General features: G+C 36.6%; 1 protein-coding gene across 1 annotated transcript; it reads left to right on the top strand.

Moving 5' to 3' along the window:
* LOC18787926 lies at window positions 16,041–21,404 on the top strand. The gene is made up of 4 exons (XM_007221357.2): window positions 16,041–17,561; window positions 17,713–19,017; window positions 19,910–20,024; window positions 20,840–21,404. Exons 1-4 carry the CDS (start codon window positions 16,719–16,721, stop codon window positions 21,073–21,075), a joined length of 2,499 nt encoding a protein of 832 aa, XP_007221419.1. The 5' UTR covers window positions 16,041–16,718; the 3' UTR covers window positions 21,076–21,404.

Here is a 24,321-nt window from a genome sequence, read left to right on the forward strand (position 1 = left end):
TAAAAATAAAACCAGTATAAAACCCAAAGTAGGGTTTGATGATAATTTCTCTAGTTTATATAATAGTTGCTAAATTGCTTAATGAATAAGGTTATAGTTGTTATGATTTAATGTAAACAATTCATAAGCGCTTAATTGTTAGAGCAATGTCCTTACATAAATTTCCCCATATTTATGTGCTTGTGTTTTGGTGGACGTGTCAAACCTGGATGCAACTAACTATATTATTCTAGGGTTCTAGCTACAAAACTCTAAAATCTGGTTGACATATTCTTTTTGGCCCTCTCTCAGAATAAGCATCTGAAGAATAAGACTTGGTACTTAAAATTGATGTACATTCAAAGTGAAGTCTAGTCGAACTGTACAAATAGACTTAAGGTTTTTCTTTTTCTTTTTTTGACATGGAACAACCAAGAGTAACCCTTAAGGTCGAAATGTGATAATTTCACAAGCCTCAGGACCCATATGCGATTTATAAAAAAATAAAAAAATCCTTTATGAAATTTAACAATAATTAAGTAATACAAATATATTAATTAGTCACGCGAGCCCAAGAGCCCTAAAGTAATCAACAAAAATATTGACAGAGATATGTAACATTTTGGCAAATACAATACCTCCTATTGTTGCTCGAGCAGGTTATAACAAATCGTTGGCTCTTACAATTTTTCAGTGTGAGATCCTATTAGGGTGCCAATATTAATAATATGTGAAAACACCCTAATAATGAAACATGAAAAATCCTTTAAAAAAACCCTTACTAAAAAATGTTTACCAAATCAATTTTACGCAAGGAGTTTATAGCTCAAGTGGTTAAGAGCATTCTCCTACACCCGATGTCCTAGGTTCGATTCGTCCCTCCTCTAATATCACTTGTAAAAAAATAAAAATAAACAATTTATTAAAACAAATGCAAAGTAGTCCTTTTGTTATTGTTTTTTTTTTTTGGAGAAGAATATAGTATTTCATTACATAATCAAATCGTTACATGAGGTAACAACATATATAAAGTGGCCTCGTTAAAACCTTTCTTGGGAAAACCCAAGGGGACAAAACCCTAGAGGAGAAAAAAGTACCACACATGCCAGAGACTTCAAATAAGTCAAATATTGAAACTATGAGGATAGTCTTCATATAGACAATCATGCAATCAAAGTGATGAATCCGTAAATCAGAAAGACAGGTCCTCCTGACAAAGGCAAGAGCGCGCTAGTAGATCCGCAACCCCATTAGCAGTGCGGGGAACAAAACGAATAGAGTTGGTTGGTGCAGATGAAAGAAGATGTTGAATTTCCTTAATAATGACCCCTTTTGCCGCATAACAAGTGTGGTAACCAATTAAATCAAAACCCTAGGTCAAATAATTCATTCCATTTGGGGATTATTTGACCTAATTGGGAATTAATCAACCTGATTGGGAGTTACTCAATTTAATTGGGGATTACCCAATTAAATTGAACGTTACCTAATTGGGTTGAGAATTGATTTGGTCAATTACCACAATTCCCAATTAAATGAGGAGTTACCTAATTGAATCAGGATTTGATTTACCCTAATAAATCAAATCCCTAATTAATCAAATCAATTCCAAAAAGGGGAGGAATAATTTCCTTCCATCTACGGAATTATTCCTTTGAAACCGTGGCCTCCGAGACCACTATAAAAGGATAGCCACACACAAGGGTTGAGGTACGTCAGAATTACTACTAAAACTCTGCAAAAAATTCCTCTCAAACCCTAGCCACCTCTTTTCTCTCTCTCTTTTACATAAGGCTCCGGCTGACCGGTTCACACATTAAACACATCTCGTACCCTATTTTAGCTATTGTTTCTCTATGGATCGATTGAACTGACTTAGGCATCGGAAGGCCTTTGGCCAACACCCTCCGGGTGTGGTCCTCTTATTTGTTCTATTTTGCAAGGAGAAAGAGGCAGCGAAGAAGAAAGAGGAATCTTTCTAACCGAATATTCTCGTGGGGAAATTTGCTCCCACAACAAGTCTCTTCTTTAAGAAGCAGTTGGATTGCAATCAAAGAATCATACTCAATTATTAAAAGCGAAAAGGAAGCATCTACCGCAAAGGAAATTCTAACTTCTAAGGCAAACAACTCAGTAGCCAGTACCGACAGTAGACTTGGAGCCTGCATCGCCACCGCACCACAAAGTTGACCAGATGAGTTCCTAACAACCACACCAACACCATGTAATCCCGAATTCAAATTAAGAGCACCATCAACGTTGAGTTTAAAGGAGGCAAGAGGAGGGGATTGCCACCATGTCCCTGGAGTTGGCAAAGAAGACCGTTTATGATGAAGAAGCAAGACCTTTTGGAACTCAGCATCATAGTTCTTCTTACAATAAACAATTTGCCCGGGGGCAACATAACATAACCAAAAGAACAACATTACGAGTATTCCACAGGGACCAAAGAATAAAAGCAAACAGAGAATGTTGGGCATGAGGGATAACATCCCACATAGCCAGTAACTAGCTTGCAGTGTCATGAGAAGGTAAAGGAGCAAGGGATGGAGCCTAACCCAAATTGTTTCAACCTGTCCAGTGCAACGAAAGTAGTGAATATCTTGAGTAATTTTTCTCTTATAAAGCACACCACAGGTAGGGAGAACATTCTGGGCCATCCGCCATAAAAAATGTTGCACTTTCGACGATACTTTTAACTTCCAAAGATGTTTCCAAAGTTTCTAGGACATAGAGGAAGGAGACCCAAAAGTATATGAAGAGGCCACCTGTTTCTGAAACTTCAACGCAGTCTAGTAACTACTCATAACCTTATACCAGCCATTGCGAGTAGAATACCAGATTCGACAATCACCATTGTCACTCACCAGTGAAATAGAGAGAATGAGTTCAGCTTCAGGAAATTCAAATACACGATAAATTTCATATACATTCCATCATCTGTTTGTAGTAATTAGAGCACTGACACGTAAGTCCACGAGAAGGTGGGGTTAGATTGAACAGTAAAATTAAGGTGATGAGGTACCCAAAGATGCTAGTAAATTTTTACTAATCGTCTAACATCAATGCACCAATGGAGACCAAGAGATAATAACTCACGACCCCATAAAATGGAGGGTCACGTAAAGGAGGGTGAAGAATCTTCTTGGGCTTGCAAAAACATTAGAATCATAAAAATATCGAGCTTTAAATATGTGGGCAATTAAAGAATTAGGAAATTCCAGAATGTGCCATCCTTGTTTTGCGAGTTATGCTTGATTAAAACTCACAAGCTCATGGAAACCCAAACCACTTTAGTCCGAGCATTTTTGCTCACCACTTTAACCCAATGTGTATACTCACCACCCATCTTAACGCTTGACACATGTCCTTAAAACTAACTATAGATAACTTTTTGTTTTTAAATTTTTAAATGTATTTTAAATCAAAAAATAAAGTTAAAACAATAATAAAATAACAATTTTTTTATTTTTTATTTTTATTTTTTTTAAAAAAAACCTCTCTTTCTCTCTGCCCCCTTCACGACCTAGCCTACCCAAGAGCCCTATTCTCTATCTCTCTTTACAGCCACCCCTTCATCAACCCCTAGCCACCATGCCCCTCCAGCAACCCTTCCCCCTATCTCGTTCACCCTCCACCATGGCCAAGAAACCCACAAGCGGCTTCGACCTCCAATCTGTCATCAAATCTGGTGTGTACTCAACTAACCCAACCCTCTCTGCAAGTTGCGAAAATACATATCGTCATAAATCATTATCAAAATACAAATTGTCTGCAACCTTTCTGAAGATTCAACAAATCAATTACAAAGTTTCAAAAATACAACTAAGTTGTGAAATGAGAGAACCCTTTTCATCCAGGCTTGTTATTTTTGGTGTTGAGGCTTGAAGACCTTCGATGAAGAAGTCGATGGTTTGGTCCCCAAAGAGGACGACCATATCTTGCACTGAGAGCTTCTTGGAGGCAAAGAGGTTGATGATCTCAAACACGGTCAGGTTGGTTTTGGCGTAATAGCTGTCGACGAGGTGGTGGGGCTGGGTCGGGAAGGGGGAGAGACAAGGAGAGAGTTTTTTTTTTTTTTAATGTTATTTTATTATCATTTTACTTTATTATTTTATTTGAAATACTTAAAAAGAATTTTTTAAACAAAAGAGTTAACTATAGTTATTTTCAAGGACAGATGTCACGTGTTAAGGTGGGTGGTGAGGGTACACATTAGGTTAAAGTGGTGAGCAAAAATGCTCCCTCGGTCTTATGCTTACTGAGAGCTTTCCCATTCTTCCAATGAATGCCCTTCTCATTTCCTTTCGACCACCAATAACGAGCAAATATGCTTTCAATTTAGGAGCATAAGCCAGAGGGTAGACGAAAAACACTCATAGAGTAAGTAGGCATGGCTTGACATATGGCTTTTATCATAATCTCCTTCCTAGCCTTAGAAATTAGCTTACCCTCCCAACCAGAAATTTTCTTCCAAACACAATCTTTAATAGGACGAAACATGTGTTTTTATTTCTTTTTGTCAGCTATAGTAGAAATGCCCAAATAGCATTGATGACAAGGGACTATCAGCACTCCCAATAAAGCCTGGATTTGGATTTGAACAGGATCGAGGGTAGATAGGCTGAAGCAAAGGGCAGACTTCTCATAATTAATTTGTTAGACTGAAGGTGCTTCATAGAGACAAAAGAGCCGTTTTAGCTTCATAATATGTGAAGACTCAACATCACAAAATAAAAGACTGTCATCAGCGAAAAATAAATGATTAACAGACGGTGCAGAGGGAGCAATAGAAACCCCACAGATGCGAGAATCGCGGTCAGCCTTTTGGAGCAAGGCAGAAAACCTTAAGCAACAATAAGGAAAAGATATGAGGAGATAGGATCGCCTTAGCGAAGACCTCGAATAGGATTGATACGACCAAACGGTCTCCCAAGCAATAATAAAGAATAAAAGACAGCTGTAATACAACCCATACAACTTAATAAAACAGTTAGGGAACTCCATTGTACGTATTATACGTTCCAAAAATACCAATTTCACCCGATCATAAGCTTTGGCCATATCAAGTTTCAGAACACAGGAGTATTTCAAACTTTTATTTAATGCTAACTATTTTTTATTTTATTTTTTAATACAGATGGACCAATCAAAAAAGAGTTATAACATTTATGACTCTCCAAATTTAGACTCACACACACAACACAGATGCTAGGACTCGAACCCAGGATCTTGTCTGAGGGAGTAAATACTCCAAACCACTATACTAGTGGGTCCTTTGCTATGACTCTCCAAATTATGAAGTATTGTTGGAGTTGAAATTTTGTAGAGAGCTCCTAAAATAGCTTTCTTATATTTTTAGCTAAATTTTAGCTAAGAAATAGAGAGCATCATTGTGGATGCTCTAAGCGCTTAAGTTTTATTATTGTGTAAAAAAATAAAAAAGGTCATTCAATTTAATACTTAACCCTAGTACATCTATACACACACCCCACCACTCTTCATATTAAGTTTTAGAAAAACACAAACTCCTCTACACCCTATTGCCAGATTACTTTTCTCTTTCAATCTAAGAAACACACTCTCATCTTCTCTTCACAAACCCTAAATATGGTATGTACTGAGAATATAAAAAAATCTCTTTAGTCACATTTAAGTCAATCCATAATTGTAGGATATGCTCTTATGCAATTTTTCCATTATTCTAATTGTAATCGGACGCAAGACTTTAGGCACAAGTTTAGTTAACTTTGCTTGTACAACTTTTCCTTTCTTGTATTTAAGATTTGTATTTGCTTAATAAAAATAAATGAAAAGAGAAATTTCTCAGCAAGTTCTTCTCTTTTACCAATTTTAACAGTACACAAATAGTGGCTTGTGGGTTGTCAATTAAGGTTGTAGTGTGAGATTATTTCTTGGTTTGGGACTCCTCCTAGAATTAATGAGGATGCTATGATCAAAGGCTTATTGTAATTCTATTTATTATCAATACAAGTATTTTTAATTTAGTTCACAAGTTATTTGGTCATAAAAGACCAAAACAAATTAAAAAAAATATCATCAATATAGAGTGAAATATTTCTAGGTTGGGTTGCAAGTGTATTGACTTTTCAAAGACTTGAAAAAGTTCAATCATTTCTACACTAGAGTTTGAAGTTTCTCTCGCTGAATTTGACATTTGTTCAACTGTTTAAGGTTAAGGCCACAAGACTCAAGCACAAATTGTAAGACGTGTGTTGTTGATGCAAGCAAAGAGCTTGATCAATGCTGCCCTTATTTGGGCAAAATGAGTGATAACCAAAATAAATTCTATTTATGGAATGACTACGTAGATGAACCCACACCATACACAAATAAATGAAGGTTAATATAGTGAGCTGTGGGGTGTGAGGTTGATGAGTTTTTTTTTTCCTACTAGGTGTGTATTTAGGAGGGTAGTTTAGGAAAATAGTAGGATTTTTTTAGAAATTGTGAAAATTTGAATTAGAAAATGGGGTGAACTTAGAATATAGGGTGAACAAAGAGAAGTGCAGGGTTTAAATAGAAAAACTCGAACGTTTTCAGTAGGTAGGTAGTTTTTTAGTTTTTAGTTTTAAATACAAGAAATAGTTTAAACTACAAAGGTAAGGGAGTTTCACACAGACACACACACACACACACACACACACACATACACACACTACTAAGGCCATCTCCAACCATGATGGCCAAACCCAAATGTTAGGATTATAGCCCCAAAAACCTTCTCTAACCACGGTTAGGGTGGGGTGACAATTTGGGTCAGACTGAAATCTTGGGCAGAATTTGGCCCAACTTTCCAGTCCAGGCCGAATTTCTGTGGGCCCCAAGTCGAAGCCAACTTGCGCAACATGTGAAGGAATGATAGGACAAAGCCAACTTGCTGGACACGTGGAAGGCTCACATCAAAGGGACATTGGAATCCAACGGCTCCCTTTGAAAACCAATGATGCATCTTCTTGTTTTTTTAAATTCTGTATCTAATCTTTTGGAGCCTTTAAAAGTTGGCCACATGTCAAACAATGGGAACCAACCTTTTGTGATTTTTCAAGCTTTCTCAAATAGATATAAACAATCCAGATTTTTTTCAACTTGATTTTAACGACTAAAAGAAGATCCAATGGTCAAAATTAAAATCAAATGGTTAAAATAATATTTTTCATTTATCTAAATGAGATCTCACTCTCAAACTCTACAAATGGCATTCTCATTTTAATTTCAAGTGAAAAGAAATGTTATGTTTATGGAATTTCAATTTTTTTAGATTAAAATGTTTAGAAAATTAAATCACGAATGTTGAAACAAAAATAATCTCAAGAAAAATTAACAACAAAAAATATTTAGGAGTTAATCATTCTTAAAGAATTTAATGAAGTTGCGAACTCAAATAATGAGTTTGTAAGGTTGGAGGAAAAAAAAAATTTTGAGTCCAAGAAAATACATGAATAGTTGTATTTTGGAGGGTGGAAATTTGAGTTTAGCCCAAACATGGTTGGAGATGGCTATCTCCAATCCATGAGGCAAAACCCAAAAAATCCCAAATTATGGCCCAATATATCTCCCAACCTAATAAAAGTAAGAGGCCAAAATTTGGGAAAACCAAAATTTGGGGCCAAATACCAGTCCAGCTATTGCCTAGACTAGAATTTTTTTTTTTTTGTGTGGAGCCCACACAACCATAATATAGCCCATGTGCAATGAGGAAAGAATGGGGCCTGCGCTGCTATGCTGCAGAATCTGTCACGCCAGGTGTTGGGCGCTGATTCGCAGCATTTTTTTAAATATTTTTTTTATAATTCCAATAGTAATCCAAATCAGCTATCCATATTAAATCGAAGCAATTTTAATGGTAAAAAAAAGATCCAGCGACTGAAATATAAATCCAACAGCTAAAATAATATTTTAAATTAATCTAAATCATATCCAACTCCGAAACTCACTCCAAACTCTATAAATACCCACCTATTTCTCAAATAAAATTATATTTATGGAATTTCAATTTTTTTTAGGTCAAATTGTTCAAAATATTAAATTATGAAGTTATTTAAAAAGATTAAATGAAGAAAAGTTACCTATGAAAAAAATTAGACTTAAACCATTCTTAAACAATTTAATAAAGTAGTGGACTTAAAATTTGAGTATGAAAGGTTAGGGAAAAAAACGGTTTGAGTCCAGGTAAAACCCAAATAGCTACTTTTTGGAGGGAGAAAATTTGGTTTTAAGTTCAAATGAGTTGGAGAAGGCCTAAAGTGTCTTGAGGCCGTCTCCAGCCCATGAGGCTAAACCCAAAATATCCTAAAACCTCTCCAAACCCAAGAAAATGAAGGGGTCAAAATTTGAGAAAACCCTAACTTAAACCCAAATACTAGTCCAAGTATTACTTAGATCCAAAACTATTTGGTGGGGCCTAAGGCATCTGGAATAGCCTCATGTCCAAAGCATCTGACGTGGGCCCTAGATGACCTACTATGCTGCTGTTGTTTGTCTGTTTGTCCCGCCACTTGTCAAGTTGCTATGAAGTTGCCGTTGGAATCCAATGACAATAATTGAATTCGTTTTTTTTTTTTGGTATTCTAAATGTGACTTAAATCAACCATCTAGATTAAATCTAAGCTATTTTAACGGTAAAAAAAAATATCCAGCGATTGAAATTTAAATCCAACGGTCAAAATAATATTTTAAATTAATCTTGATCAGATCCAACCCCAAAACTCACTCCAAACTCTATAAATACCCATCCATTTCTCAAATAATCTACCAAAAATATTTTATCAATTTCTCAATTTATTTTTCCTTTGTCAATCTCATCAATCTCCTTTCAATCTTGTCAACGATGTCCACAAAATCTCAAAGAGGTGTGAATTGGAGGCCCGAAGAAGATGAGGCATTGTGCAAAGGATGAGTTTCTATCAGTGAAGATGGGGCTATTGGCACCAATCAAGCAAGCGACACATTTTGAAAGCATGTATATCAAAAGTTTCTGGAAAATGATCAGGGCATTACTAGACCCGAGCGAAGAACATATCAAGCCATTGCTTATGCGTATCAGAAGCAACAAATAAGGAAGCCTAAAAACAAAAAATAATGTCCATGGACGTGTCCAAATTTACTCCAAGAAAGAAGAAGTATTAGGGAGATAAACAAGATGAAATTATGCAAGAACATGCACAAGGTCAACAGTCTACCGTTAATCCTGAAGACAACTCAGGGGACTATTATCCAAGCCCCCACGATAGTGGTTATTAGTTTATTCCTATTTGGTTTCATGCATGGTGAATTTGAAGTATTGTGTGTTATCTTTTAAAATTATGTTGTGTGTTTTCTTTTGGAATAAAATTATATTTGTGGAATTTCAATTTTTTTAGGTCAAACTGTTCAAAAAATTTAATTATGAAATTATTTAAAAAGATTGAATGAAGAAAAGTTATCCCTAAATTTTTTTTTTTTAAAAAAAGACTTTAACAATTCTTAAATAATTTAATAAAGTTGCAGACTTAAAATTTGAGTCCGGAAGGTTGGGAGAAAAAACGATTTGAGTTTGGGTAAAATCCAAATAGTTACTTTTTGGAGGGGAAAATTTGAATTTTGCCCCAAATAGGTTGGAGAATGCCTGAGGGTTTTGTTATAAAATAACCTGGGATATGTGCAATAATTCAGAGCTGCACGTAAAGTAGATGAGACACAGCATTTAACGAGGTTCGGCTATGCCTACGTCCTCGGAGAGCAGCAGCAGTAACTTTTCCACTATGTAAAATAATAGGGCTACAAGTTTAGTGTTTACAATATATGTGGCTCACTGAATTTTCTCTCTAGGAGAATTTCTCTCTGCTCTCTCTTTCCTCTTTCTTCCTTCTCTTCCTTTCTCTTTTTTTCTTCTCTTCTTCTTTCCGTTTCTCTTCTTATTTATAGGCTGAAATAATCACTATTCATCACTATTCATCACTGTTCACCCGTGACAGACAAACTCTATCAAAGCCACCAAATGAACAGTAATGAACAGTAATGAATAGTTAGTGGGCTCCACATGTTTATTCTTTTATTCTTTTACAACACTCCCCCTTGGAGACCACTAATGATATGTCGGTTGTATCATTAAAGACTTGCTTGGAGAAAACCTAGTAAGGTAGAGAACTGATGGAAAGAAGAGTACAACAATCTGTATAGCATACTTCTGGATGCTCCCCCTGATTAATATCTCCCCCTGATGTCTTCATGACTATCTTTTGGATTGAGAATCTTTCGGAGTGAGTGGATGATGTAGCCACAAACAATTCATATAGTAAATATATTTCCAGTGAGCTATCTCTATGTAAATCATAGAAATTTTCAGAGTCCGCATATCTAATAACGCTTGGGCTATTTATAAGTTCACTTGAAAGAATATGCCCATACATGGTGTTATGCGGAAATAGCATCAAATATACCTCACATCATCCCAAAATGATGGTGATGGAGTTGAGCCTTATCTGGAAAATATGATGTCCGGTCCAACATACTTCTGGAAAATCCTTAAAGTGCCCAACGGATAATCCTCATAAAAATGCTTCAATACTTTCTTAGTATAAGCAAGTATCTCGTTGGCATAATGCTCGATCTTTTAAGTCGAGACAAATATTTCTGGAATTCTTGAGAAGCTTTAATGTGTTGCAAACACATTATAATCAATATACTCACTGAGGCGATTTATGTACATTAACATTGAGTACAGATTTTGTGCTTCAGGCACATGTCCACAGACTTGCTTCATGCAATTTCAATCCTTTCAAGGATTTTGTTTAAAGGGATTAAACTCTATGGCACATTATATAGCTTTAACCCAGCTATTTATACATCTTTAGGGAATCACTTCAGGTGATATGCTCTGTGCATTTAATAACCCTTAAAGATAACATGTTGGTCTCCGTAAATGTGCAATAAAGGGGCACAATTGAATCTATAAATATGGAGAAAACCCAACATCCCTTGTTTATGTCAAAAACATTGTGTCATACAAAGTAGGTATATTCCCTTTTTATTCCGAACACCCAAGTATAACTTTTAATATTAACATCTTTTAGGGTTCGTACTGTGGGTTTGTTCTTTCACGTTCATTCTCATCTATAATGGAATTGCCTCATTCCATGTTGGCCAATGATATTGTCGACATTTAATAATTGAACGTGGTTCCAATCAACACAGCCCATTGATGATTTGAGTAGCTACTCCAAAATCAAAAATTTGTCATTCATCAATTTATGATCCCACCATTCTCATGTGCATGCGCATGCATCAATTATAAGCATTTCTTTGCTTTTGGGTACCCAAGCCACTGCAGGGGGCTTTTATTATGTGAGAATGTAGATTATAACCTCCAATGGAGCGTTATTTTATAGCAGGGCATGGATAATCTCCATTTAGGGAGTTGGAACATTTAGAACCCATATATCTGTCATGCTGCAGGCATGCCACAGATTAATACATACATGTCAATTAATTTATGGGACTTTAACCCATATTATGGGACTTTAACCCATATAATTTGCTACGCATTAGGCGTGCATAATATCAATATTGACATGTCAAAGAATTGTCCTTTCGGGACTTCAATCCACATCATTTGCTACGCAACAGGCGTGCATCATATTGATCACTGCTATACCCATATTCTGTTCTTATGGGACTTTAATCTGTGCAGTGTATTATCAATGTATCCAACTTGCAATCTGTAAAATTTGCGTTAATAATTCATGGATACATACAAGCCATTCTATTGGAACGGACTTATCTCCCCATTTGGTTACCTTTCAAGATAAAATATCAAATAGGTATATAAGCATAAAATAACACAAGTATTGCTTACATCCTTAGGTGGGAGAAACTTTTCTCAAGTATCATTCAAGCTCGTATCGGCCCAGTAAATATAAAGTATCGCTTGATGATCTTGTTATATCCTGCAAGAGCAAAAATCACAATTCTTTTCTCTGTCAAGAACAAATAACTCTCAGAGTTAGGATCACTGCAAGGATTCTTTCTTCGGATGTTCATTCTAAAGAAATAAAATCCCTTATGAACAGAGAGTTATAAAAAGAGAAAAAATGCAAAAAGATTGTGATATTGATTGCAAGGTAAGGTAAGCAATCAAGGAAGGAAGCTGGTGGGAGCAGACAACAAGCTCGGCAATCAAGGAAGGAAGCTGGTGGGAGCAAACGACAAGCTCTCATTTCTTCTAGTTTAGAAGAACTTCCGGAGATTAGAGCATAAGGTTGCCTTCACAGTTCCCTGATATAGTGGAAACATGATCAGGGATAGTCTTGCTTCCTGAATGGATGATCAGAGATAGTCTTGCTTCTCGGGCATATTGAGTGCTTACTGATAAGAAAAACAAGTAAATATCGCATCACTAGATATGGAGTAAACTGGATGTCTTCTGCAAAGAAAATTTCGTTAGTAACACATTTATACACAAATACAATGAATAGGTAGAACCGGTGAATTTCGAATTAACCATAGGAAAATTGCGAGATTCTCGGGATGCTGTTGAAAAAGTGCGAGATTCTCGGGGTGCTTTTGAAAAAGTAGCTCCGTGAAATCCGTAAAGCAAGATCGGCTTTGAAAATAATGCTTGAAAACGCCGAAAGTGCCGACATGCATTATTAGAGGCCACGTGAAGTTTTGGACTCTAGGAAAGAAAAAGATAATATGGGGATTCGAGAAGATATTGGGGTCCTGAAAAACAGTAGCCATATTTCCTCCCATAGATATGGCCTTTGTAAAACTTGATTGGAGCAACTGCGTTTCAACTCAAATTTCTTCATTTTCTGAAACTTTAGTTTTCCTAAGACTTTCTTCGAAACCTTCTCAAAAATGGCTTCCTCTTCTTCCTGCCCAAATTATTTTAATTTAAATGATGCTCCAACAGCAAACAGTGACGCCAAAGTTTGGCGTCCATCCTTTGTATCCCAAAATCGTCATCTCACAGTTAATGATTCTGTGATGATGAATGATGCTACTGCTGTCATAGTAGCTAGGAATTTCATTACTCCAATGGATGAAATGCTGTTAACAGGGAGGTCTGAGGAAGAGGCTATTGATGACTCAATGGCTTTTAGCATTCAGAGTGCTGCTTCTGTTTCTAACATGGCTGATCGTTTGCGTGTTAGAGCAAACGAGGTTGAGAAGCTGACAACTGAAAATTCGTCTCTCCAAAGAATGTTTCATGAGTCTCAACAGGAGGTTGAGAAACTTAAAGGAGAGAATAATTCCTTGTTGAAACTGGTGAGTTCGTACTCAGTTGATACACTGAGAAGGCTAGACATGCTGCAGGTCTCCAATGAAAGAATTTTGGGAGACCACGAGAAGCTCATGGCTAAGCTTAAGAGGCGCCGTCCTCTTCCTTCAAAGGCTTCTAGAACATAATGTAATTTTATAGATTTTACAGGGCCTGCACATTCATTGCAGGTGGAAAAAATCTATCTGTTGTATGTTTCCGTAATAATAATTGCGCACATTCTTAAACTTGCACCTGTGGTTTTTACGTCTTTTCAAAATGACGGTTTGGAACCTTGTGCCTTATAGGTTCAAATAATCACATTGTCTCTCCCAAATTGCATGGTAGCCCGGAACTTTTGGCCTGGGCACAAACTCAGAATTTATTTGCCCTTTTCAAATGGACATGAAATATGAATTGAGTAAAAGCCACGATAATATCGCAATATAGTAGTGAAGAGCATTAACTACTATATACCCACAACTTCAAGTTCAGGATCTCTCATATATTTGGATCCATGGGCTTCCGGCCCAGGTATAATAAAATATGTGGGGAGCCTCAATTCATTATTTGAGGTTTATATTGATATTATCCATTTCGCAGTGTATTCTTAACAACCGGAATTCACAAAATATATTTCTTCCTTGAGGTGTCGATTATAACAGAATCGAACTTTATTAAATTCATCATCTTCTTATGCCAAAGAAATATGTGGTGTACCACAATTTACAATAATACCTCAAGGGTTGTCCATTTAATTGTTGGAACTTCAGGTTCTCAATACTCTTAAATTTTGAACTTCAGGCCAAAGCCACATATTCTCATGGTATGGACATTTTTACAATTTTCTGTACATATTCCGGGACTTCAAGCCCTTACATAATTGTCCATATTTTGAGGAACTTTTGGCATCTCATTTAATTTCTCATCCATGAGTTTAAGGAATTGCAGGTTCCCTTTTGTATATAGTGACGGTTTATCCAAAATGGTTAATATTTATGCATACGTCACTATTCATGTGAATAGTACTGTTCATCAAGTCATGAATACATATCTATTCATGTGTACAGTACATCTGCCAGTACAGTTATCATCCATGGCTCATATTTATGCATACGTCACTATTAACCAATACGGTACTATTACATCATTAAGGAACCCCAGGTCCTTATTCACATGTCATGGATCAAGGACCTTTAAGTCCAATCACATGTTTACAAGTATAGTACCGGAGAGACTGCCAGCTCTCATATCAATATCATCATCAAGGATCTTCAAGTCCTGATGTAATTGTATGATGAGGATCAAGGAACTTCTGGTCCTGATCTGCACACTGTAAAAACTCATCATACAGCACAATTAATCCATAAAATAAATTGCTGATAAATAAATTACTGGTATGGACGATAAACCCGCACCATATTTTAAATAAATTAAATAGCTTGCTGTATGGACGTTAATCCCGCACCATATCTTAAATAAAATTAAATGTGCGGTAAAGTAAACGTGCTTATATGGGCACTAATTCTGCTCCATACATTTAAATAAAAGCAAAGGCGTGGGCGATAAACCCGCACCACCCTTTTAAATAAATACTGTTGTATGGGTAATAAACCTACACCATATAGTAAATAAAAAAATGTGGGAATAAAAAAATGTGGGAATAAAAACCACCACTGAACAAGATAAGGAAAGTGTTAGTATTAGTAACGGTCTCCCACTGATAATATGTTTAGTATTACCAATGGTCCATTTTTGTTAATGGTTAGTAATAGAAAAGCAGATAAATATAGTATATTATATTACCATCAACTTTTCATATATATAATATATATATATTATACTGATATATTAGTGGAAAGCTAGATGCGTTGGCTTTTCTTCTTTACATCAACATAATGGTTAGTATTATAAATAATAGTGCAGCACAAAAATTATACCTGAGAGCTTCTCGTGCTGATAACGTGTTATAAAATAACCTGGGATATGTGCGATAATTCAGAGCTGCACGTAAAGTAGATGAGACACAACATTTAACGAGGTTCGGCTATGCCTACGTCCTCGGAGAGCAGCAGCAGTAACTTTTCCACTATGTAAAATAATAGGGTTACAAGTTTAGTGTTTACAATATATGTGGCTCACTGAATTTTCTCTCTAGGAGAATTTCTCTCTGCTCTCTCTTTCCTCTTTCTTCCTTCTCTTCCTTTCTCTTTTTTTCTTCTCTTCTTCTTTCCGTTTCTCTTCTTATTTATAGGCTGAAATAATCACTATTCATCACTATTCATCACTGTTCACCCGTGACAGACAAACTCTATCAAAGCCGCCAAATGAACAGTAATGAACAGTAATGAATAGTTAGTAGGCTCCACATGTTTATTCTTTTATTCTTTTACAACAGGTTTCAATTTGAGACAACTAGTTTATAAATCGAAATTCTTTTTTGATAGATTAGACCCATTAGCTAGTAGTCCGAAAGTTTTAGTTTTGCTACGTCTCCAATCCAATTATAAAAAAAGCAAAAAAGTGAACTGAAAATTACAGCGTACTTGTTGTACCCCTTCAAGATTTACAACCGTAACACAATTTAAATCCCGAAGTCACGGCAGCGATAGTCGCCACTTTTACCCCAAAATATGAAGCTCCACCGCCTAAAAGACCAAAAACCCCATCTCAACGTTCGAAATTCCCCCACTATCCCCCATCACAATGAAGCCCTTTTTCAGTAATTTCCACCCAACATAACGTAAAAATATCAACCACTCCCTCCAGTCTGAGTCTTCCCTCTCACACACAGAAAGACACACCCACTCTCCCTTTTTCTCTCTCTCTCCTTTTTTTTTTTTTTTCTCATTGGAGCCATCGAATCAATATAAAAAGAACGAAGGAGGTGCAATTTCAACCGTCCATCTCCCATCCGACGGTCCTCGCGAGTCGGCGATTGGTTTCACCCAAAACTCCCCCTCTGTGGTTTTTATCATAAACCCTAGCCGATACCAGTCCCCAAAACGCACTCTCCCGCCTCTCTCTCTCTCTCTCTCTCTCTCTCTCTCTCTCTCTCTAAAACGCAAATCCCAAAACTCGATCGATCTTCTCTCTCTCGTTCTCTTTCAGATCTCAGTTGTGTAGATTTGTTTCCTCTGTAAATTAGTATCTGTATGTACTTGTGTACTTCTTCCTCATAATCTCTCTCTTGATTTTCTTTCTCGAACACCCAGAGCTTTCTTTTTTTCTTTTGGATTGTGAAAATCTAATCGGTTTCTTCCTTTTCTTTTCTTTTTTTTTCCGATTTTTTTGTGATTATTTTTAATCGGTTTTATTTTATTTGTCTCTGTATAAGAAAATAAAATCTGTATTTTCATCGTTATTAATGAGCCAAACTCGTTACCAGTCCCGAGTCGAACCCCGAGTCGAACCCCGAGTCGAAGCGAGTCCATAGAGTTCCGACTTCTCCCAGCCCTGAACATGGCGCCGGACCATGAGAGCTCCGTCGCTGCCGCTTTCTTCTGTTGAGAGTTCCAAGCACCCCGAGTTTGCGACTGAGTCGACTCGGAGATCGACTCGGCGACTCACTGAGTCAAGGAGGAGCAGGAGGAGGAAGTCCGGAGTGGTGTTGCTTCGGAATCTGAGCACGGAAATGCCATCGGTGGAGATGAGACGGACGACCAGGGTTTTCGGGATGGGGATGGTGAAGGGTGGGGTCGATGGGGCTCGGGTCCTGCGTTCCGGGCGCCGCCTCTGGCCCGAATCCTCTGAGTCCAAGCTCGAGAGGGCCCGCAATGGCGACGAGGACTGGCTCAAACTCATGAAAAGCCATGCCGGAGAGTCTGTTGTTGGATTAAATCACAAGAAATGGGCTGGGGCCAACCAAGTCGGTAGTCCAAGACGAAACACCCCTGTTTTGAAGACCTCATTGGTCAAGAAGCCTCAAAGCAATGAGCTTTTGGCTGACTTGCTCAAAGAGCATAAGAGGTATGGGATTGTGTATACCCGAAAGAGGAAGCGTGCCAGTGCAAGTTTTTTAGGGAATGTAGAGAAGGAAAATGGATCTGATGATAGAATGTATGGGCGGAGGTTTGCTCGGAGGCAGAGGATGAAGAAGAGTAAGGAGTTGGATTCCCATCCGGGTTTTGTGTGCCCAGAAGTGCTATGCTTTTCGGTGGAGTCTTCATGGGCTCAGGGTTACTGGGCTGGTCGGTTTTTGTATTCTGTTTTGGTGTACATGACGAGGGCCAGTCTTGGGTTGACTGAATTTTCTGAGTTTCTTGCTTTAGAGCCGATTGGCAGCATTTTTGCCTCCTATGGCATTCAGTTCTCGCGGGTAAGTGGTGGTTGTCCATTACATTTGATACATGTCTATGTAATGGGAATTTGATTGCAAAAAGGTGTCCTTTTGTGGTTTGTGAATATGTTGTTGCTTTTCTATTTGGTCATGAGTTTGATTTATTTTTATTTGTTAAACCTTGTTTCAGGATCGTTCTTGTACTAGGAGGTCTGGGGTTTGCAAGCTTTTTGGGGCCGAGCAGTTTATCCCATTGTTTTCTGTGGACTTTTCTGCAGTTCCTGGATGTTTTATGTTCATGCAGACCAGCATGCATCTTAGATTCCGTTGTCATCTAACTGTAAATAATCTGATTGATGGGCATGAAAATGGAGAATTTATTGATCAGGGAGATGATGATGATGATGGTGAAAAAGTTGATTTTATTGAGAACAGGCATGCGTTGCATTCAAGTGTAAGAGTTCCCAAATTAGCTTGTAGAAGCACCCAGTATAGGAATGGTTTAACCTCGCGTGGTATTCAGAAGCGGCGGAGTTCATTGAGGAGAAGACGGTCTAGAAATCCTTCACTGGTTTCCCTACGCAAACCCAATGGAGCCCTAGTTTCTGAGTTAATCAGTATTAGGAAGAATGGCCTCCCTTTTTCTTCTGTAGAATCTAAGCATATGCTTAGGAAGTCAGTTTCATTATCTCTTGCAGGAAACTTGAAAGCAGAGAGTTTGACCATCGAGGGATCAAAACGGGATTTAGATTCGACAAGCTGCTCAGCGAATATATTGTTCACTGAATTAGACAAATGTTATAGAGAAGATGGGGCAACTGTCATGTTAGAAATGTCTTCATCTGGAGAGTGGCTTCTTGTGGTCAAGAAAAATGGATTAACCCGATACACTCACAAGGCAGAGAAAGTAATGAGGCCCTGCTCTAAAAACCGTATAACACAGGCTATAATATGGTCTGCAGATAGTAATGGTGATAATAATTGGAAGCTAGAGTTTCCCAATCGATGTGACTGGGCTATTTTTAAGGATCTTTACAAGGAGTGTTCTGATCGTGTTGTACCAGCTCCAGCTATTAAGTTCATCCCCGTGCCTGGGGTGCGTGAAGTCCCAGGTTATGCGGATAGCCACAGCACTCTGTTTGACAGACCAGAATCATACATTTATCTGAATGATGATGAGGTGTCTAGAGCCATGGCAAAGAGGACTGCGAATTATGACATGGACTCTGATGACGAGGAGTGGCTGAAAAAGTTCAACAGTGACTTCTTTGCGGAGAATGAACTTCATGACCATGTTTCAGAGGATAATTTTGAATTAATGGTTGATGCGTTTGAGAAGGCATTTTATTGTAGACCGTATGATTTCGCTGATGAGAATGCAGCTGCTAATCTTTGTCTGGATATGGGGAGGAGGGAAGTAGTAGAGGCTATATATAGTTATTGGATGAATAAACGGAAGCAGAAAAGGTCATCATCACTGCTTAGGGTATTCCAGGTACTAGTGACATTGTGCTTCAGATATCATGTTGTATATTGGCAATACATCTATGTCAAGTTATTTAATGTATATATGATGGGATTCTTAATGCCTCGGGAAAATTTTGGTTGACTTGTTTCTTTGTTAGATAGGGAATATTTATAAGATTATTTCAATCAGAATTACTAATTTGTGTTTGTAATTGTTCTGATTTATTTTTGTAGATAAATTTATTTGATGATTGTTGTATAATTGAAATTTATCACCATTCTTTTCAATAATGAGTAATTCAGCCCCCGTCCTCCTCTCTCTCTATTGATGATATATACTGCCTATTGAATGAATTGCCATTGTTGAATTTCAGTATGCAATTTGTTTTTATGCCTTTTGCCAGTAGTGAGATTGTTGCAATGCAGTTCTGGTGGACTGGCAGTGATCTTTGTTTTTTTTTTTTTTTGTTTTTTGTTTTTTTGTGAATCTATGGATCTCAATTTTTAAATCCACGGAATTATATTTGAATGAACTGTCCGTACACTTCCTGATATTCAGTGGTCTACATGTATAGCACCGAGTTTTAGCTTTTGAAAGGAAATTTTTTTTTCATACATATTATTAAATTTTTTGGTATACAACTCCTTATCTCCCTTTTTTTTTTACCCTGGTCGAGTGCACCTAAATTTGACAATAAGATCTGGAACCAGTAAATATAGTAAGAAAGGTAGCACATGTTCCATTAAAATTTCACTTTCACTCGGTGCTATGCTCAGTACTCTTCTGGGAAGTTGAACCACTCTGAAACTTGTGGATGAATTTTTTCTTTTTCTGGAAGAAATCTCATTGCAAATGCGATTTGCATATTTAAGTTCTAATAATTTGGTTATCTGAACGCATTAATGACCCTTTCTAACAGGGGCATCAATCGAAGAGAGCTCTGCTGGACCCAAAGCCTGTTCTGCGCAAGAGAAGATCATTCAAACGACAGCCAAGTCAATTTGGTAGAGGAAAACAACCAAGTTTCTTGCAAGGTACTTTTTCAATATTTTATCATGAAATCCTAGTTGTACAATGAGTTTCACAATTTTTTTTTTTTGAAAAATACTAGTCTACATGATAGCGTATGTTGTGGCATTGACATTTGAATTTTTAGTAATCCAGCAGCAGCCCAATATCAGGGCACATCTTATTGGTACCTGCATAATTTTTTTCTGTGCTTGGGTCTGTTGTCTTTTTCCTTGATGTTTTATTGGCATTTGGGTTGTTCTAGACCGAATGCCCAGGTTAAGTATTTGACATTGGCAGATTGAACTGATTGCAGATGGGATGAAGTGTTGAGTTTTGCTATCACAATCCATCATAATGTTGATCGTGCCTCCCTTTTTAAAAGTTCAGTTTTATCTTCTCCCATACAACTCTACTTAAAAGGACCAACATTTAAAAGAATAAAAATAAAATGAAATGGTGCTGGCTATAGGGCAGCACACTTTGAGGAAGAAAGAGGGGTGCTGCTGTATATATATATATATTTTTTTTTAAACTTCGAAAAAGGATTTGGATGTCGGTGTTTTCTAATATTGGCTGGTGAATCAAGCAAAATGATTTTCCTACATTTTTGTGAAAAAGTAGGTGGACAAAACGAGCAATTTTATGGATTTTATTACGCCCTGTAATATTTCTTGATGTTCTGTGAGCTGTATCTGCATGATTGAATCTTAAATTTTTCCAGTAACCATTTTTGACACTGCAAAATGTATTTGTTGTGTTTCCTGTAAAAGATCTCATTTCTTGGTGTGGCTTTTCTTTTAAAAGAGAACTAAATATGTGAACTTGTATTGGTGTACAGCTATGGCTGCTGAACAAGATGCATTGCAAGAGCAGAATGCCATACATAAAGTTGAAGAAGCGAAAGCTGAGGCAGACAGATCCGTGGAATTAGCAATTCGCAAACGAAAAAGGGCTCAGTTGCTCATGCAGAATGCAGATTTGGTAACTTACAAAGCCACAATGGCCTTCAGAATTGCCGAGGCTGCTCAAGTTCTCGGATCGCCAGATGCTGCCGCCGCTTATGTACTTGATTGACCAGTTAGGTATTCCCGAATCCTGATGACCGTTGGAAATTCGAATAACCAATTTAAATTACAGGAGCGAGTGCAGCCTTGATGCCCCATGGCTGTTTTTGAAGCCTTTGGAAGACAGGTCTTGGATTAAGTACTATAATTTTGTATAGGTTTTGATTGGATGTACATTTGTATTATTATAACCTCACACCAAATTATCAATAGTGTACAAGTCGAACTAGTCGATTTTCTTGGTAGAAAAAAAGAATGAAAAAGGGTGAAAAGTACAGACAATATTAACCTTATGTTTTGGTGTTCTTAAAGATATTGTTTACATGATGCCAACTTTAACTGCTTAGTGTTTTGCAAAACTAACCACCAGAGGCTCATCTTCTTCTAGACCACCAGACGTCGATACTGACTCTCTGGATATATATTCAATGGTCAAGATTGTGCCATGTGCCACATCAGCTTTGCATATATCGTTTATAGCCTAAATTGTCTCTAATTTCATAGATGTTAATTTTTTTAATAAAAAAAGTTTAGATATTGTAAGAAAACTACTCTTGTTTTTAACAAGCGATAGTATAACTTATGGTCTTTTTACTGAACTAGACTCCGTTGGTTGGTGTAAGAAAACTACTGAAATACCCTAGAAGGTGATTTGTATGGGCTAAAGAAAAAGAAATGATACAATAGCGGACCAAATTCATTTATTATTTTCATTGGTGTTTTTTCTGGTGTTTCATACGAAAGCTGGAGAAAAATACAAGAAAAGTACAGAGAGAGTTAAGTCAGACAGATGGTGGTGAGTGGTAAGTACTGGGTGGTAATTGGGAGGGACGGGTTTGTCTGAAATTGAATTAATTTGGCTCACACTTTTAGATTAAAATTTCGTAAGTGAGAGGACTACAGAAAAATTCAAATTGCCAAAAAGTGAAAACTGGGAGAAGGGTTTTTGGCTTTTAGATGTAATTGGGTTTTAATTTTGAAGGTATTTAGGTCTATTTAAACATATTATAAAACTAATATTAATGAAATGCGAAATTTAGGCCAACCATAAAAACTCCTAACTTGCGCTGACGATGCAAATTTATGTTGTTTTGTTATTATCATTATCATTATTTAATATTACTGATGGAAAATTGATTTGAATTTGAGACATTTTTTATGATTAGGATTAAAAACTAGTTGGTTTTGTATCTAAAGTTATATTGGTATTCCACACTTAAATTCTTCCACTTCGAAGTTGTGGATCTGTTCTGCGCTGGTGATGAGAGTAGTCAATCTCCCTCTCAACTTTTCTTCATTAAAAAAACAAAAAGTTATACTTGCATTGCGCAGTGAATATAGTATCTTACCTTAAAAAAAATTGCACCTTGATTAAACCCGAAAAAAACAAGGGATTTTATCCTGAAAAATGTTGTTTCCTAATCATTAATATCTTGTGAGTTTTTTTTTTTTTTTTTTTTTAAATATGATACAATATGTGGGATTTGTTAGACTATCTGTTGGATTAGGCCAAGCCCTAGCCCAATATAGATGCCCGTGTCTATATAAAGGCCTTTTCCATGTCTAGGTGAGCATCTTTAAGTGAGTATGCAAAGGAGTTAACTACACGTCAGTATCTTTCGTCTTCAACGTAATAGGCATCTTAATAAATACTTCCCCCCAAGTAGGCAATGTTGCCTACTTCGAAAGGAATTCGTGTATAGACCTCCACCTTTTTTTTTTTTAATGATGAAATACCCTCTCTATTTAATTTTCATTTCGTAGTTGACACATAGAAGATTTTTTTTTAATAAAAAAAACATGTAAAAGATGCAAGTAAAAAAGTCTAACAAATATTTGGCGTGTTTAGGAATCTAAAAACATAAAATTAGACACGTCAAGTGTATTTATCTGGATCCTAGTCATCGAGTTTAGTCAAAAAAATTAATTATTATAGGTCGAAAATAAAAAAAGATGCGTCTGAAGTGAAAAACCCAAATTGTTTAAAGAAAAAAATCTTCTTGGGTCGGCTTCTGTATTGAATGAAAAATAGATGGTATGTAATTGTCATGGCATCAAATCCAAACCTGTTAAAGGGATTGATTAATGACAAAGGCATGCCAAATTATTATTTTTTTCAAAAAAATTTATACTCACATCACATGAGCTTCTAGATTGAGAAGAGTCCAACAAATATTGAGCCAAATTTAATGTCAAGAATTGACAGGAGAGAGCAAGGAAGTACTAAAAACTCAGTGTTGAATTTTCTGGGAAAGGGAGGCTCATAAATGAAAAGGGTGATTATGTGAGAGAGTGGGGCAAGCTTTAAATTTTATTAATGGTTTTTGGCACCGTTTATCTTGGTTGCTTTCTGGTTTTAGTCTGAAAACCGACCGACAATATCCATGTGGGCGAAATAATTATTGGTTTTCTTTCTTCTTTGTTTTTTTTTAAAAATAATTATTATAACAACCTGCCAGAGTTTCTGGCGTCTTAAATCCTGGTAATTTTATTTGCGCTTAATTTTTCCTTCTCTACCGGTGTGTTGAGCAAAAAATTTTGTTTAAATTTATGATAACCGGTTAGCAAGTTTTTAGGTCGCAGTTTAACTATTTAATGGTTCGAATCATGACATTATTTTATAAAGTAAGCTCAAATATATGATTAGTGTTAAATTTCAGAGAGATGGGCTAGCGGATTCTTTCCAACTTAATCACCTACAAAGTCAGTAGGTGTGAAGTTTTATTATAAAAGACCTCAATATTAATGATATTAAGAACGGAACCATTCATTTTATATTGTATTTTATTGAGTCAACTTTCAGATGTGGGACTTATATTCTTTAACAGTTAATCACTTCCCAAATTATATAACAAGAATACATTATATATGGACACATGTTCATCCTTAGATTAATCCCAAAATAAATGTTCAACCACTCGAACTTCAATTATGAATGGTTATTCTAGCAAACTTTTCAGAAGTTTTGGATAAGAGGCTGCGGAGAAAAAGGAAAGTAAAAGTAACTAGTGGTGCCGGTTGAGGAGATGTAACAGAGAAACGACACACCATTGAGAGAGTAGAGCTCAATAAAGGTGTCAAGTCAAGGTTTAGGAGTCAGTACTTAGGACCGACACTTTCAACCTAAACTATTTTAAGGTTTAAGAACTTATCACTGCCCGCCAATTGGCACTAAGTTTCAAAGGATAATCAAGTTAAACCATCTTGGACCCAGTGACGAATTCAGGATTATGCGGCCAAGGGTTCATAGTATAAA

The sequence above is a fragment of the Prunus persica genome, chromosome G2 (genome assembly GCF_000346465.2).
Source record: "Prunus persica cultivar Lovell chromosome G2, Prunus_persica_NCBIv2, whole genome shotgun sequence".
Taxonomy (NCBI): Eukaryota; Viridiplantae; Streptophyta; class Magnoliopsida; order Rosales; family Rosaceae; genus Prunus; species Prunus persica.